Source organism: Diaphorina citri, unplaced genomic scaffold (assembly GCF_000475195.1).
Source record: "Diaphorina citri unplaced genomic scaffold, Diaci psyllid genome assembly version 1.1 scaffold1973, whole genome shotgun sequence".
Classification (NCBI taxonomy): Eukaryota; Metazoa; Arthropoda; class Insecta; order Hemiptera; family Psyllidae; genus Diaphorina; species Diaphorina citri.
The window spans coordinates 1-15,669 of record NW_007379399.1 but is presented as its reverse complement, the minus strand read 5'-3'; the positions used below and the strand labels follow the sequence as shown (position 1 = coordinate 15,669).

General features: G+C 36.9%; 1 protein-coding gene and 1 long non-coding RNA gene across 2 annotated transcripts; both read left to right on the top strand.

Annotated features, from left to right (window-relative positions):
* The first annotated feature begins 2,374 nt into the window (after nucleotides 1-2,374).
* On the top strand, nucleotides 2,375-5,418 carry LOC108253501. The gene is made up of 3 exons (XM_017447591.2): nucleotides 2,375-2,978; nucleotides 3,246-3,301; nucleotides 5,144-5,418. The coding sequence occupies exons 1-3, from the start codon at nucleotides 2,572-2,574 to the stop codon at nucleotides 5,416-5,418; spliced, it is 738 nt and encodes a 245-aa protein (XP_017303080.1). The 5' UTR covers nucleotides 2,375-2,571.
* Nucleotides 5,419-10,278: 4,860 nt separating this feature from the next.
* On the top strand, nucleotides 10,279-11,800 carry LOC113470968. The gene is made up of 2 exons (XR_003393841.1): nucleotides 10,279-10,427; nucleotides 10,626-11,800. It is a non-coding gene; the product is annotated as an uncharacterized LOC113470968 (long non-coding RNA).
* Nucleotides 11,801-15,669: the final 3,869 nt, after the last annotated feature.

Genomic DNA, 15,669 nt, shown 5'->3' with positions numbered 1-15,669 from the left:
TTACGGACAAAAAATCTACGTTTTCGGACTTGGATTTCAACATTGTACAAAATAGAAATCACTTTTTCGTACTCAGAGGACCCTAAAATTAGGTATTTAAATAATATTTTAAACCCTTTTCCCGATTATGATAAATTGGACCGATATTTTTTCATTACAGTTATTACCTTTTAAATTTTCCCGATACACATATCGGTAATAAAGAGCCGATTATGATAAATTGGACCGATATTTTTTCATTACAGTTATTACCTTTTAAATTTTCCCGATACACATATCGGTAATAAAGAGTAAAAAGCGAACTTTATCCTAAACAAATAAATTCGTTCTTGGAACAGCTGGCTTTTTCCTGTCGTCCTCTCTTCAATTTTGGGACCTTAAGACCTCTGTAATTTCTAGTTTCTAGTAATTATAGTCCAGCAAATATCTTCACACACAAAAAAAGCTGTATGTAGTTTATGTTTATTTTTCTCATTCATCCACTGTCGTTTTCACTAATGCGTTAGTATAGTAGAACATCAAATGGACATTTTACACACTTGTTGATTTATGTTAATCACCCTGTAGAAAACAAATAACATAGAGATAACCACAAATAAAGTCACGTTTTTGTTTTTGCGTTTCTGCCCCAATCAAGCCGGTTTTGAGAAAAACCGAGGAAGCATAGATTTTCGACCCTGTTGTATACAGGTTGTACAAAAATAAACCGAATAGGTATTCAAATATATAGAAAACCAATGAAGATAGAAAATTCGTGTTTTCGCTGAAGAAAGCACGAATGCTCTTCAGCGAAAGCACGAATGCTCTTCAGCGAAAGCACGAATGCTCTTCAGCGAAAGTACAAATGCTCTTCAGCGAAAGCACGAATGCTCTTCAGCGAAAGTACAAATGCTCTTCAGCGAAAGCACGAATGCTCTTTAGCGAAAGTACAAATGCTCTTCAGCGAAAGCACGAATGCTCTTTAGCGAAAGTACGAATGCTCTTCAGTGAAAACGCGAAATCTCTTCAGCAAAAGCACAAATTCTCTTCAGTGAAAACACGATTTGACCGGGGCGAACTTTATCCTAAACAAATAAATTCGTTCTTGGAACAGCTGGCTTTTTCCTGTCGTCCTCTCTTCAATTTTGGGACCAGAAGACCTCTGTAATTTCTAGTTTCTAGTAATTTTAGTCCAGCAAATATCTTCACACACAAAAAAGCTGTATGTAGTTTATGTTTATTTTTCTCATTCATCCACTGTCGTTTTCCCTAATGCGTTAGTATAGGAGAACATCAAATGGACATTTTACTCACTTGTTGATTAATGTTCACCCTGTATAAAACAAATAACATAGAGATAACCACAAATAAAGTCACGTTTTTGTTTTTGCGTTTCTGCCCCAATCAAGCCGGTTTTGAGAAAAACCGAGGAAGCATAGATTTTCGACCCTGTTGTATACAGGTTGTGCAAAAATAAACCGAATAGGTATTCAAATATCTAGAAAACCAATGAAGATAGAAAATTCGTGTTTTCGCTGAAGAAAGCACGAATGTTCTTCAGCGAAAGTACAAATGCTCTTCAGCGAAAGCACGAATGAATGCCCTTCAGCGGAAGCACGAATGCTCTTCAGCGAAAACACGATTTCTCTTCAGCGAAAACACGAGTGCTCTTCAGCGAAAACACGAATGCCCTTCAGCGAAAACACGGATGCCCTTCAGCGGAAGCACAAATTCTCTTCAGCGAAAACACGATTTCTCTTCAGCGAAAACACGAATGCTCTTCAGCGGAAGCACGAATGCTCTTCAGCGAAAGCACGAATGCTCTTCAGCGAAAGCACGGATGTCCTTCAGCGGAAGCACGGATGCCCTTCAGCGGAAGCACGGATGCCCTTCAGCGGAAGCACGAATGCTCTTCAGCGAAAGCACGAATGCCCTTCAGCGGAAGCACGGATGCCCTTCAGCGGAAGCACGAATGCTCTTCAGCGAAAGCACGAATGCTCTTCAGCGAAAGCACGAATGCCCTTCAGCTGAAGCACGGATGCCCTTCAGCGGAAGCACGAATGCTCTTCAGCGAAAGCACGAATGCCCTTCAGCGAAAGCAGGCTGAAGGTTTCGCTGAAGAGCATTCGTGCTTTCGCTAAAGAGAGTTTGTTTTTCTCCGGAGAAAAGAAATTTCTCTGGGTTGAACCTGCAGTTTTACCGACCGACTCAACGACCATGGTCATTTTTCAAACCTTGGAAACCAAAGGTCTTTTTGTAGCACACTGTATTTGTTGATAAATGGACATTCAACATAATTACAAATATAAATTTGTATTTTTCTTATTGATCCATCAGCGATAAGACGAATAAATTGACATTAAGAATAATGTATAAATTCATATTTCGTGTTGATTACTATCGATAAGCAGGGGCATTGTGTTCACAGTAACATTAACTTTATCTCTTATCGTCAACAAGGATTCAAGCACGTAGTAATCCGATCAGTATAAAAGTTGTTCATCTACGGGTCAGTGTCTAACTTCTTGAGCCACAGTGTAAATCTTGTTCAGTTGAGTGATTTGTTTCTGGAGTGACTCGTCATCTAACATCATGCGGATTCAGGTTGTGGCTCTCATGTGCATCCTTGCTATCTCCATGCCAAGTTTCGTCGCGCCTGCCAGCATCTCTGAATATTGGTCGAAATTTACAAACCACTTCCACAATCCACGCCCCATAATCACCAAATACTTGAAGACCACACAGCCATCCGCGCTACCCCCCAGCGATCCACCGACAGACGAGACCTCTCCCCCTCCCGGCAATGAGAACTCCACTCTGGTGGCATTAGACGGATCGGAATTCTTGGACGGAGACGATAACACCACCATTGCATCAACACCGGACATTCCGGAAGTCAGTGTGACGCCAGAATCCAGAAAGACAAGGCAAGTCAGCTCTACCCCCACTGGAGAAAATGTGACAGTTCAGGCAAGAAATGTTAGGGAAGTGAGTTCTACCCCCACTGAGGAAACTGTCCCCGGCGATCTGCAAGACAACATGCTCCAGCTCTTGGCCTGTCCGCGACTTTTCTTGTTCCAGAACTTCGCCGCCGTGGTCTTAGTCATTGCCAACTGTACTTCCAACAAGATGGAGCAACCTGTCACACACCAAACGAATCCATTGCTCAAGTTAAGAGGCTGTTTCCTGGAAAGGTTATATCCAAAAAAGGAAATTTCGATTGGCCACCCTGCTCACCGGATTAATGTTAGGGAAGTCAGCTCTACCCCCACTGGAGAAAATGTGACAGTTCAGGCAAGAAATGTTAGGGAAGTGAGTACAGGTCGACTAGGTTTGGATAAGTCCTTCTATGGGGTCAGACAGACAGAGTGACAGACGACACCGAAGCGAATACAATAGTCCGTCCTTTATACCTTTTTATTACCATTGTAATAATAAAGGAAGGATGGACTAAAATGACAGATAAAGCCAATATAAGGTCGGGTATTGTTGTCCCCAAAGGCTGGGATGATGAGTCATACATGGCAAATACGTTCATAATGATGTTATTATCAGTCCTCTTACGAGAACAATGATCCTCTTTGTACACAGGGCATTCCGAAAGTCTTGCGACAGTTCATTTCTTCTTTAAAGAAATTGGAGGACACGAAAGAAATTATCCCTAAAGTGTTGATGAGCCTAATTAGAAAAAAATAATAATAATAAAGAAAGGACGGACTAAAAAAGAGGTTAGGTAACCGTAATCGAAAAGAAGGGACAGAATAGGAGAAAAGTCAGCCATTCCGGAAACGAGCATCTGTTTAAGAAGACACCGGTAACGACTAGGTCGCGAGTTCGATTCCCGACCGGGGATAAAGCCAATATAAGGTCGGGTATTGTTGTCCCCAAAGGCTGGGATGATGAGTCATACATGGCAAATACGTTCATAATGATGTTATCAGTCCTCTTACGAGAACAATGATCCTCTTTGTACACAGGGCATTCCGAAAGTCTTGCGACAGTTCATTTTTTTTTTAAAAGAAATTGGAGGACACGAAAGAAATTATCCCTAAAGTGTTGATGAGCCTAATTAGAAAAAAAAATAAATAAAGGACGGACTAAAAAGAGGTTATGTAACCGTAATCGAAAAGAAGGGACAGAATAGGAGAAAAGTCAGCCATTCCGGAAACGAGCATCTGTTTAAGAAGACACCGGTAACGGTTAGGTCGCGAGTTCGATTCCCGACCGGAGCGAACTTTATCCTAAACAAATAAATTCGTTCTTGGAACAGCTGGCTTTTTCCTGTCGTCCTCTCTTCAATTTTGGGACCATAAGACCTCTGTAATTTCTAGTTTCTAGTAATTTTAGTCCAGCAAATATCTTCACACACACAAAAAAAGCTGTATGTAGTTTATGTTTATTTTTCTCATCCATCCACTGTCGTTTTCCCTAATGCGTTAGTATAGGAGAACATCAAAAATGGACATTTTACACACTTGTTGATATGTCGTCCTCTCTTCAATTTTGGGACCATAAGACCTCTGTAATTTCTAGTTTCTAGTAATTTTAGTCCAGCAAATATCTTCACACACAAAAAAAGCTGTATGTAGTTTATGTTTCTCATCCATCCACTGTCGTTTTCCCTAATGCGTTAGTATAGGAGAACATCAAATGGACATTTTACACACTTGTTGATAATGTTAATCACCCTGTAGAAAACAAATGACATAGAGATAACCACAAATAAAGTCACGTTTTTGTTTTTGCGTTTCTGCCCCCAATCAAGCCGGTTTTGAGAAAAACCGAGGAAGCATAGATTTTCGACCCTGTTGTATACAGGTTGTGCAAAAATAAACCGGATATTCAAATATCTAGAAAACCAATGAAGATAGAAAATTCGTGTTTTCTTCAGCGAAAGTACAAATGCTCTTCAGCGAAAGCACGAATGCTCTTTTTTCTGCCCCAATCAAGCCGGTTTTGAGAAAAACCGAGGAAGCATAGATTTTCGACCCTGTTGTATACAGGTTGTGCAAAAATAAACCTGATATTCAAATATCTAGAAAACCAATGAAGATAGAAAATTCGTGTTTTCGCTGAAGAAAGTACGAATGCTCTTCAGTGAAAACGCGAAATCTCTTCAGCGAAAGCACGAATTCTCTTCAGCGAAAACACGATTTCTCTTCAGCGAAAACACGAGTGCTCTTCAGCGAAAACACGAGTGCCCTTCAGCGAAAACACGGATGCCCTTCAGCGAAAGCACGAATGCCCTTCAGCGAAAGCACGAATGCCCTTCAGCGGAAGCACGGATGCCCTTCAGCGGAAGCACGAATGCTCTTCAGCGAAAGCACGAATGCCCTTCAGCGGAAGCACGGATGCTCTTCAGCGGAAGCACGAATGCTCTTCAGCGAAAGCACGAATGCTCTTCAGCGAAAGCACGGATCACCGAAGCGAATACAATAGTCCGTCCCTTATACCTTTTTATTACTATTGTAATAATAAACGACGACACCGAAGCGAATACAATAGTCCGTCCCTTATACCTTTTTATTACTATTGTAATAATAAAGATTTTACTTTCATGTAATGATTTAAAATCAAGACCAGAGCCCGTTCTCCCTTTATTCCCAATATAATCCCTCAAAAACCGGTTTTTTTGGCTTTATGGTTTTCTGGACAAAATTTGCACTACCACTTTCGTGTTCCTGGTAAAAAGACCTTTAATTTGATATATAGGGCGACAAGGTTTGGATAAGTCCTTCTATGGGAACAGACAGACAGACGACACCGAAGCGAATACAATAGTCCGTCCCTTATACCTTTTTATTACTATTGTAATAATAAACGAAGGACGGACTAAAAAAGCCATGTTCAGCCAATGACAAGTGTGTGTTTGTGTGTCTGAATATGTTGAAGCTCGTGAAATATTGAAATATTTGAATGTAATATCATGGCATTTTTTTTTTATTTTATTGATTAGTGCAGTTTGTCATTGATCCATAAGATTGTTAATTGTTCTAAATAAACAATAAATAAGTAAATAAAATAGCAGGGGGTTTCATCAATGAATAAATCCAAGATTTAATTTCCAATCAATTAGTCCAAGATTTAGTTATTTCAATGAATTAACCCACGATTTCACTATTGGGATCACTTTTTTCTTCAAAAAGAAATCAAATACATAATTCTAGACTTGTAGAGTTAAAGGTCTTTGCAAAACGATTCAAAACACACACAATAAAGCCTGTAAAGCTAAAGGTCCAATGTCCAAAATATTGGACAAAAAGTGTGTAGTCCCAAGAGTCCAGTGTAAAATCTCCAAAATAATGGGACATTATGCTTATTGGCATAACCAGGAATTAACTAAAAATTGAAATAACTAAAAATTACAAAATTTTTGGACATATTGGAACGACCAAAAATGTCCAAACTAAAATTTCAATGAATTAACCCACGATTTCACTATTGGGATCACTTTTTTCTTCAAAAAGAAATCAATTAATCAAATACATAATTCTAGACTACTTGTAGAGTTAAAGGTCTTTGCAAAACGATTCAAAACACACACAATAAAGCCTCTAAAGCTAAAGGTCCAATGTCCAACATATTGGACAAAAAGTGTGTAGTCCTAAGAGTCCAGTGTAAAATCTCCAAAATAATAGGACATTATGCGTATTGGCATAACCAGGAAATAACTAAAAATTACAAAATTTTTGGACATATTGGAACGACCAAAAATGTCCAAACCACTATTTCAATGAATTAACCCACGATTTCACTATTGGGATCACTTTTTTCTTCAAAAAGAAATCAATTAATCAAATACATAATTCTAGACTTGTAGAGTTAAAGGTCTTAGCAAAACGATTCAAAACACACACAATAAAGCCTGTAAAGCTAAAGGTCCAATGTCCAACATATTGGACAAAAAGTGTGTAGTCCTAAGAGTCCAGTGTAAAAAATAGGACATTATGCTTATTGGCATAACCAGGAAATAACTAAAAATTACAAAATTTTTGGACATATTGGAACGACCAAAAATGTTCAAAATTTTGGACGCGGGTATTTAAGCTTAGTAGCTTACAAACCCCTCAGAAAGCTCTGACCTTCTAGACATCTAGACCTATAAATAATTTGGTCAAAATTTGGACATTGGGCCTGTAAGCCCAAAAAGTCCTTGGGCCTTCAGAGTAATTAGAGGATAATTTAATTTATTTGATGACTTTAAAAGATTCAATACACATTGAACCTCTTTAACTACAGACAATGTCATTTATTTGATAACTCTTCATTGACCAATTTAAATCAAACCTCTAAAAAAAAAAAAAAAAAATTGAAAAGAGAGGCATTGAAATAGAAAGGAGATCTTACTTCGAGTCCAAAACTTAGAAACGAGTCAAAAACTTCCAAAATCGAGTCAAAAACTTAGAAATATGAATTTTGAATTCCAAATGTACGTCTACCAAACTTGTACTTTATGGACTGTCTACCAAACAACTGAACCGATAACCTTTCTACATTGTATGTGCATTCAACTAAGTAAATATCTATTAATAATATTAATACACCTATATGTAATATAAATAGGTACACGAGTATTCAATAAATAATCTCACAGGTATTTAACGTATGACATAAATAGGTATACGATCCTCGTTTCATGCACTGCACCCCTCCAACTTAAAACCTACACTTGTTATTAAAATGTCAATCAACAACCAAAAATCCCAAAGAAAGTTTAAAAATACATAGGTAGATAACTACTTGGGTAGGTACCTAAAATCAGACAGGACAAAACCTATTTAAATTGATATTTCTGCAAAACAGATAAAATCAACAAATCGTCGCTTAAGGAACAAAGAGGCTTATTGACTGCGACAAGAAGAAGTACCTACAGTAGAACCTCGATTATTTCAACTCCAAAAATCCATTGCTTTTTTCTAAGGGTATCCTATCTTATCAGAGGAAAAGATCATAGAAAGTGATCATTTCAACTACCCCCGGTCCCAATTAGTTGAAATAATCGAGGTTCTACTGTACCTACTTCTCACAAACGCACATCTCACGTGTAAGTAGTCGGTATATTCAGAGTACAACACTAGGTACCTCAATAAATTGCTGACCAACCTATGGGTGAGACGGCTTATCTTAAACACAAACTAGGTAGGTACGCTTAACTACTTATATCAAGAACGTAGTACGTAAAAAAAAATATCAATTTAGAAGGAAACAAGCTGGGCCCGTCCCTCCGGGAATTTTTTAGCCCGTAGTTTATTCGATCAGTATCTATGTACCTACCTAATTTGTTTAATATTCAGTTTATTATTATTCTTGATTTGATTTTTTGATTTTACCTTCATGTAATGATTTAAAATCAAGACTATAGGTCGACCAGGTTTGGATAAGTCCTTCTATGGGAACAGACAGACAGACTGACAGACAGAAACACAGACGACACCGAAGCGAATACAATAGTCCGTCCCTTATACCTTTTTATTACTATTGTAATAATAAAGGAAGGACGGACTAAAAATCATAGGTGTAGTTCAAACACGCAAAAAAAAAATCTGCTCTCTCTCTCTCTCTCCTTTAAGCGCTTAAACAATGCTTAAAAGTTCGCAAATTGGTTGTTAGGACCTGTTGTTTACCAAGCGACGATATGTTCGCTACTAATGACATAACATAACTCTCTCTCTCTCTCTCTCTCTCTCTCTCTCTCTCTCTTTCTCTCTCTCTTTCTCTCTCTCTTTCTCTCTCTCTCTCTTTTAAGCGCTTAAACAATGCTTGAAAGTTCGCAAATTGGTTGTTAGGACCTGTTGTTTACCAAGCGACGATATGTTCGCTACTAATGACATAACATAAGATCATTAAAACCGGATCTAACATTCAACACTCACACTCCAATGCTCTACAGACTTTACACTGCTCTACACTCATTTCAAACCAGGACCCAACTCGGACCCGTTAATCTTTCACTCAACGAAGGAACCGAGTTCCCACTTTTAATCTTCCGTTCCGTATGACTAAAGGTCCGTTCAGACTTTTCGTTCGGGAAAAAATCGTGTCGTGCCCAAGTGGGAACACTTTTTACTTTCCTTATCCTATAGGAAGGAAAGTAATGTAATCGGGCCAATAAACTGTAATTTTAACTAAAAAAAACAAACTCAGTTTCAATCCAAAAGTAACATCGACTAAAAATGTGTTGGGTACGAATTCGGGTTCTGCCAATTTAAAGTGTAGGTACATTCACCAAAACAAAGAAGCAAGGAACCCAGACAAAATGTGAATGTAAACTTGGAAACTGGTTTAAGATTACAATTGGTTGTTAGGACCTGTTGTTTACCAAGCGACGATATGTTCGCTACTAATGACATAACATAAGATCATTAAAACCGGATCTAACACTCACACTCCAATGCTCTACAGACTTTACACTGCTCTACACTCATTTCAAACCAGGACCCAACTCGGACCCGTTAATCTTTCACTCAACGAAGGAACCGAGTTCCCACTTTTAATCTTCCGTTCCGTATGACTAAAGGTCCGTTCAGACTTTTCGTACGGGAAAAAATCGTGTCGTGCCCAAGTGGGAACACTTTTTTTTTAATTACATTGCACACAGGACAGTCGGGAAGAAAGTCGGATAAAACTCAGGACAAGTGGGAACGGGTCTTTATAAGAGCGTTACCACTGAACTTTGGAATCAACTTAGACCGCGGCGCAACGCGGTTTCTATTAAAAGTCGTGCAACGCGATGGATGTCGCGTCGCGCGATCAAATCAAACACAATAGTCTCTATACACGTAATGCGAAAGCGTCTTGAAGTACATAATGTGAAAACGGTAAGTACCGAGGTACATAAAAAAAGTCTCTATACATATGGTTTCATGTTTCATTACGTCCGCAAGCATAGTTAGCTGGGAGGGTAGCCTCGCAGGTTTGATTCTCGCCCGGGGCTAATTTTGAAAAAGACAAGGCTCGACCTTTGAACGGCTGGCTTTCTCCTGTCCTGTCTTCTTTCTCTCTTCGCTTTCGGGGAAATATTGGGATGCGAGAGGAAAAATGGCCTAATGGTCAAAGATCCCGACATTTGCAACATACATACATACATACATACATACATACATACATACATACATACATACATACATACACTTTTTATCTACACAGTACCTACCTTCGGATCTCTACATTAGGTCTGTAGGTATTTTCTCGATGGTAGGTATTGTAGGGCGGAAATCGAACCCGCGGCCTAGCGCTTACAAGGCTAATGAAATTATAGATGGAATAAAATCAAGCAAATAACAACACAATCGATTTTTCTACTGCAGTTGAATCTGAGCTCCTAAAGGTAGGTAGCAATGATTTTTAATCGTGTAAAAGAGACAGTTTTTAAATATTAAAAACTTAATGGGCAGTTTTTTTCAAGGCAGGGGTTTTTCCAATTTTTAAGAAATACTTAATTTACGTAGGTACTATTTAACTATTTATAGTGAGATATATTTACACAGGTGTATGTGTAATGGTTGAAAAGTACTTGAACAACATAAAAAAATCTAAGAAATGGACATCTATTATAAAAATTGTAATAAGGCACATTACGTAAAAATACGAGGACCAATTTTCGATTTTTGAAATTACGACTTACACCTAAATATCTATGTACGTAGGTACTATTTAACTATTTATAGTGAGATATATTTACACAGGTGTATGTGTAATGGTTGAAAAGTACTTGAACAACATAAAAAAAAATCTAAGAAATGGACATCTATTATAAAAATTATAATGAGGCACATTACGTAAAAAATACGAGGACCAATTTTCGATTTTTAAAACCACGACTTACACCTAAATATCTATGTATAGGTACCTATGACTTCATTTTACCAAGTAGGCAAACCATAAAAATGGAAAATATTTTCTTTTATCCTGTCCGAATAGGCCTACCCGAAAAAAGGTCCGATTTTTTTTTTTTTTTTCAAGACCGAATAGGTAGGTACATTAATTTCCTTATTATAGGATAGGGAAAGTAAAAAGTCGTGCTTTCAGAAAAATCGAATATAGTATAAAACTTCATAAAACTCATAAAAGTATTGTTTACATTCGAATACATAACCCATAAGGTAATTTATAAATCGATTACAAAATATAACTATTCATATGCATATAATTGGACAACATTCAACAAAAAAGAACCAAACATAAAGCAATTCTTCTTATGGATGGTTCTTTTCTGCTTAACGTTGTCCAATTTTGTGTACGTATCGTTAGGCAACTAGGGACAAACATGACTCTTTCCCACTAAACATGCGCTGTGTTCCATAAAAAAAAAAGAAAAAAAAAGTAAACATTTTGAAAATTATAGTAGAAAACCTTGTAAAAACATTGCACAACCATTAAAAGTTATAACTTGTAACAATTGTTGTGACGTCAAAAAATTTGCGAAATGAAGAGCAACACAACTTTTGAAGTAGCTTTCTATTCTGGAATTTCTGGAACGCAGGGCTGACTAAAAGTCGTCATCAAAACAACAATCCTTACTTTCCTAGCTCGAATTACAAATTTATTTCTACTCGAAATAAATTAATTTCAACTCGAAAACCTAAATTTTAAACCTTTGGTCGACTTTTTTGGTGCACTATGCATCCTAATCTTAGGGAACCATCACAAAAATTATCTGCTATACCAAGCCCATCGGAAAATAATCTCCTACGGTACCACTTTGATTTTCAGATGCAACCGAATCGGTTTCTCCAGGGTGTCCCTAATTGGTACATAGCTAGAAATAGTATCGTTATTATTTGGTACATTCCTATCGGATCGTTCACTATGGGTATTAGGGTCGAAATAGTTGATAGGGTCCAAGTTAGGGTCGTTAGACTCGATTAAATTGTTCGATTTCGGAAGCGTTTCATTTCTATTCTGCGAGCCAGACGAGTCAGTTTCGATCGGGTGACTCAGTCCTTGACCGTTCCGTTCAATCTCGTTCTCACTCAATTCCTTTCCATGGTGATTCGACTCTTTTTCACCCTGACTCAACTCTTTTCCATGCTGATTCAACTCCTTTCCGTGCTGATTCAACTCCTTTCCGCATAGGTACCTATACATAGATATTTAGGTGTAAGTCGTGGTTTTAAAAATCGAAAATTGGTCCTCGTATTTTTTACGTAATGTGCCTCATTATAATTTTTATAATAGATGTCCATTTCTTAGATTTTTTTTTATGTTGTTCAAGTACTTTTCAACCATTACACATACACCTGTGTAAATATATCTCACTATAAATAGTTAAATAGTACCTACGTAAATTAAGTATTTCTTAAAAATTGGAAAAACCCCTGCCTTGAAAAAAACTGCCCATTAAGTTTTTAATATTTAAAAACTGTCTCTTTTACACGATTAAAAAATCATTGCTACCTTTAGGAGCTCAGATTCAACTGCAGTAGAAAAACCGATTGTGTTGTTATTTGCTTGATTTTGTTCCACCTATAATTTTATTAGCCTTGTAAGCGCTAGGCCGCGGGTTCGATTTCCGCCCTACAGTACCTACCATTGAGAAAATACCTACAGACCTAATGTAGAGATCCGAAGGTACCTATATAGGTAGGTAGGTACTGCGTAGATAAAAAGTATGCACATTGCATACGTAATTAAAGTTTCTAGGCGTTCACACAAATGATGATTTTTCCTAATGCATTACTTTATATGGTCCAAATAAAGGTCCATGCCAAATTTGGTGCTTTCCTGACGAAATGCAGCTTTTTTGACGTTAGGCCACCGACTAATTGTGTTGTTATTTGCTTGATTTTATTCCACCTATAATTTTATTAGCCTTGTAAGCGCTAGGCCGCGGGTTCGGTTTCCGCCCTACAGTACCTACCACTGAGAAAATACCTACAGACCTCTAATGTAGAGAATGTAGAGATTCGAAGGTTTATAGGTAGGTACTGCGTAGATAATAAGTATGCACATTGCATACGTAATTCAAGTTTCTAGGCGTTCACACAAATAATGATTTTTCCTAATGCATTACAGAAGTTAAGCACCATTGAGCTTGGTGGGTAACTGAATAAGGGACATTCTGATTTATTTTAACTGAAAATGAAAATTGAATTTTCGACCTTTTACAGTTATTTTTCGGAGTTTTGACCTCAGATTTGGATTTTCCCCAACTTTACATAGTAATCGACCATTTATTTATAATTTTTACCCATTTGCAACTGCCCCATTGATATTTTTTTACCTACTACGTTCTTGATAAGTAGTTAAGCGTATACCTACCTAGTTAGAATATACCTACTACACCTACACGTGAGATGTGCGTTTGTGAGAAGTAGGTACAGTAGAATCTCGATTATTTCAATTTTCTGATTTATTTTAACTGCTGACTGCGGTGGATTTCATTGCAAGAACGTATCCGTCAAATTTACTTAGGCCCGGCCAGCTCCGTCATTGACGCCCCATGCAGATGAATCGTGTAAACGCGCCTTGTGCTACTAGCGCTCCTTGCTTGAAAACTTCGAACTACGATTTGTTTAATTTTTCTCGACCAATGAGATTGCAGCAAATTGAAATTGTAAACAAAAAATTCAATATGGATGTCAGTTGTCCACGTCAAAGATAAAAAATTCTGATTAAAGTTTTCCGGTTTTCCTGTGAAATTGCAGATATTTCTCTCGACCAATGAGATTGCAGCAAATTGAAATTGTAAACAAAAAATTCAATATGGATGTCAGTTGTCCACGTCAAAGATAAAAAATTCCGATTAAAGTTTTCCGGTTTTCCTGTGGAATTGCAGATATTTTAGAAGATTTAAAAGTTCAAACCATTTCTTTAAATGTCTGAAAATCAGTAGTACTTACTTACCTTGATTATTTCAACGTAGATACGTTATCCAGATATTTTAGAAGATTTAAAAGTTCAAACCATTTCTTTAAATGTCTGAAAATCAGTAGTACTTACTTACCTTGATTATTTCAACGTGCATACGTTATCTCACAACGTAATTCTCAAAAACAGCTTGTCAAGCATAGATGTTTTAATTAAAGGTCAAAGGGTTCATGTTTTTTCTAGAACCTATTTATAAAATACATTTCAAACTCGAGATAATCATTAGATTTATCGCGAAACAACAATTTAGTAAACTTCTTTGATAAGTTTTTATCTGACATGTGTAAAAAACTAGTTATTATCTATTGAGAACCATACAATATTGCTCACTTGAAGAAAAAAACATTCAACTTTGCCTCTAGCAGGTAGCTAGGTACCTAGATTGAACTTTGGAGTAATGAAAGTAGGTTTTCCTGTGCAGTGAAGTGATTCTCAAGCATATGTCTGCACGTAAAAGAACGGACTGGATTAAAAATAGTCACCATTAGTTAAATTCTATTAAATTGTGTCCACAAAAATGTCGGATTTTAATTTAATGAATTTTTTAATCGAGAAAGAAGACCGGAAAGTTAAACAAGATGATGTAAGTATTTTAGTAGATTTATTTACCAAAAAATTAACTTATCTAATAAGTACTGCACACTTAATGTACACATTACTATGAACTTTACTGTTGAGATTTGAACATGTGGCAAAATCTATTCAATATTTTTTGGCTTGATTTTAGTAAATGTAATTGGAAAAGACATTTGATGTTTTTGATTTGTTTCCAATGTTTAATTCTATGAACAGGAATGTCTTCTACACTTATACCTATTCTAATATTTATTATTGTTGTTTATTAACATTTAACATACTGTAGTTGTTTATTTCAACTTATGTACCTACCGTCAGGATTTTCAATATCATGCTTTCGGGTTACAACGCATTTTTTAATAATTACTTTTGCAAGTTAGATATATTTCCTATCTACTTTTCAGAACCTAACAAATCTTGAAAAATATACATGCATTGGTTAAGTAGGTACTACCTACTTACTCTTGCCAACCTGGTTAGTTTGGAAGTGCTAGGTTGTTTGTTCAATTCCCAAATGGTCAAACTTCCTAGACAGATTAGGTTTATTCTTGGAAGGACTTAGTGATGGGACTCGAGTGAGATTTCTCAACTCGATTATTTTCCAACTCGAGTAAAAATTAGTCGAGTTGAATATTTATTCCTGGAAATTACACTGCACCATTTTCTCACTCCAGTAGGCGAACGAGTGGATAGTATGCATTGCAGATCGATGATATTCGGGTTTTCATTTGGAAACTCTCGGCATACGGGTATACTGTATACCACTATACCCCTCCCCCTCTTCAGTTCTCTTTCTCTTTCTTGCATCATCATCTAGTAAGAGGGGAGAGGGGGTAGTGAATCATTCAACTCGTTCAAACGAATAGTTTTTCTGACGAATAGATTTGTACTTGAGTAAAAACTATGTTGCAATAATATGTGGCGAGTGAACTCGGGTCAGAGAACCCAATGAGAAGTTTTTTTTTCCACTCGAGTAGAACAAATAATAATCGAGTGGACTCGAGTAAAGTCAAACTCGAGTTCACTCGAGTAAAATCATTCACTTGGCCCATCACTAGAAGGACTGCCTGCTCCCTATTGTTAGAAATATTTAGTAGGTACCTAATCAATTATTTGATGACCAAATGATCAAATAATTGATTAGGTAGGTACCTAGTTGGTAGGTTGGGACCATCACAATCTGAGATTAAATTCTGTCTAATAAAATTAAATAAATTAAATTAAAAAAAAAAAATACTGGCCACT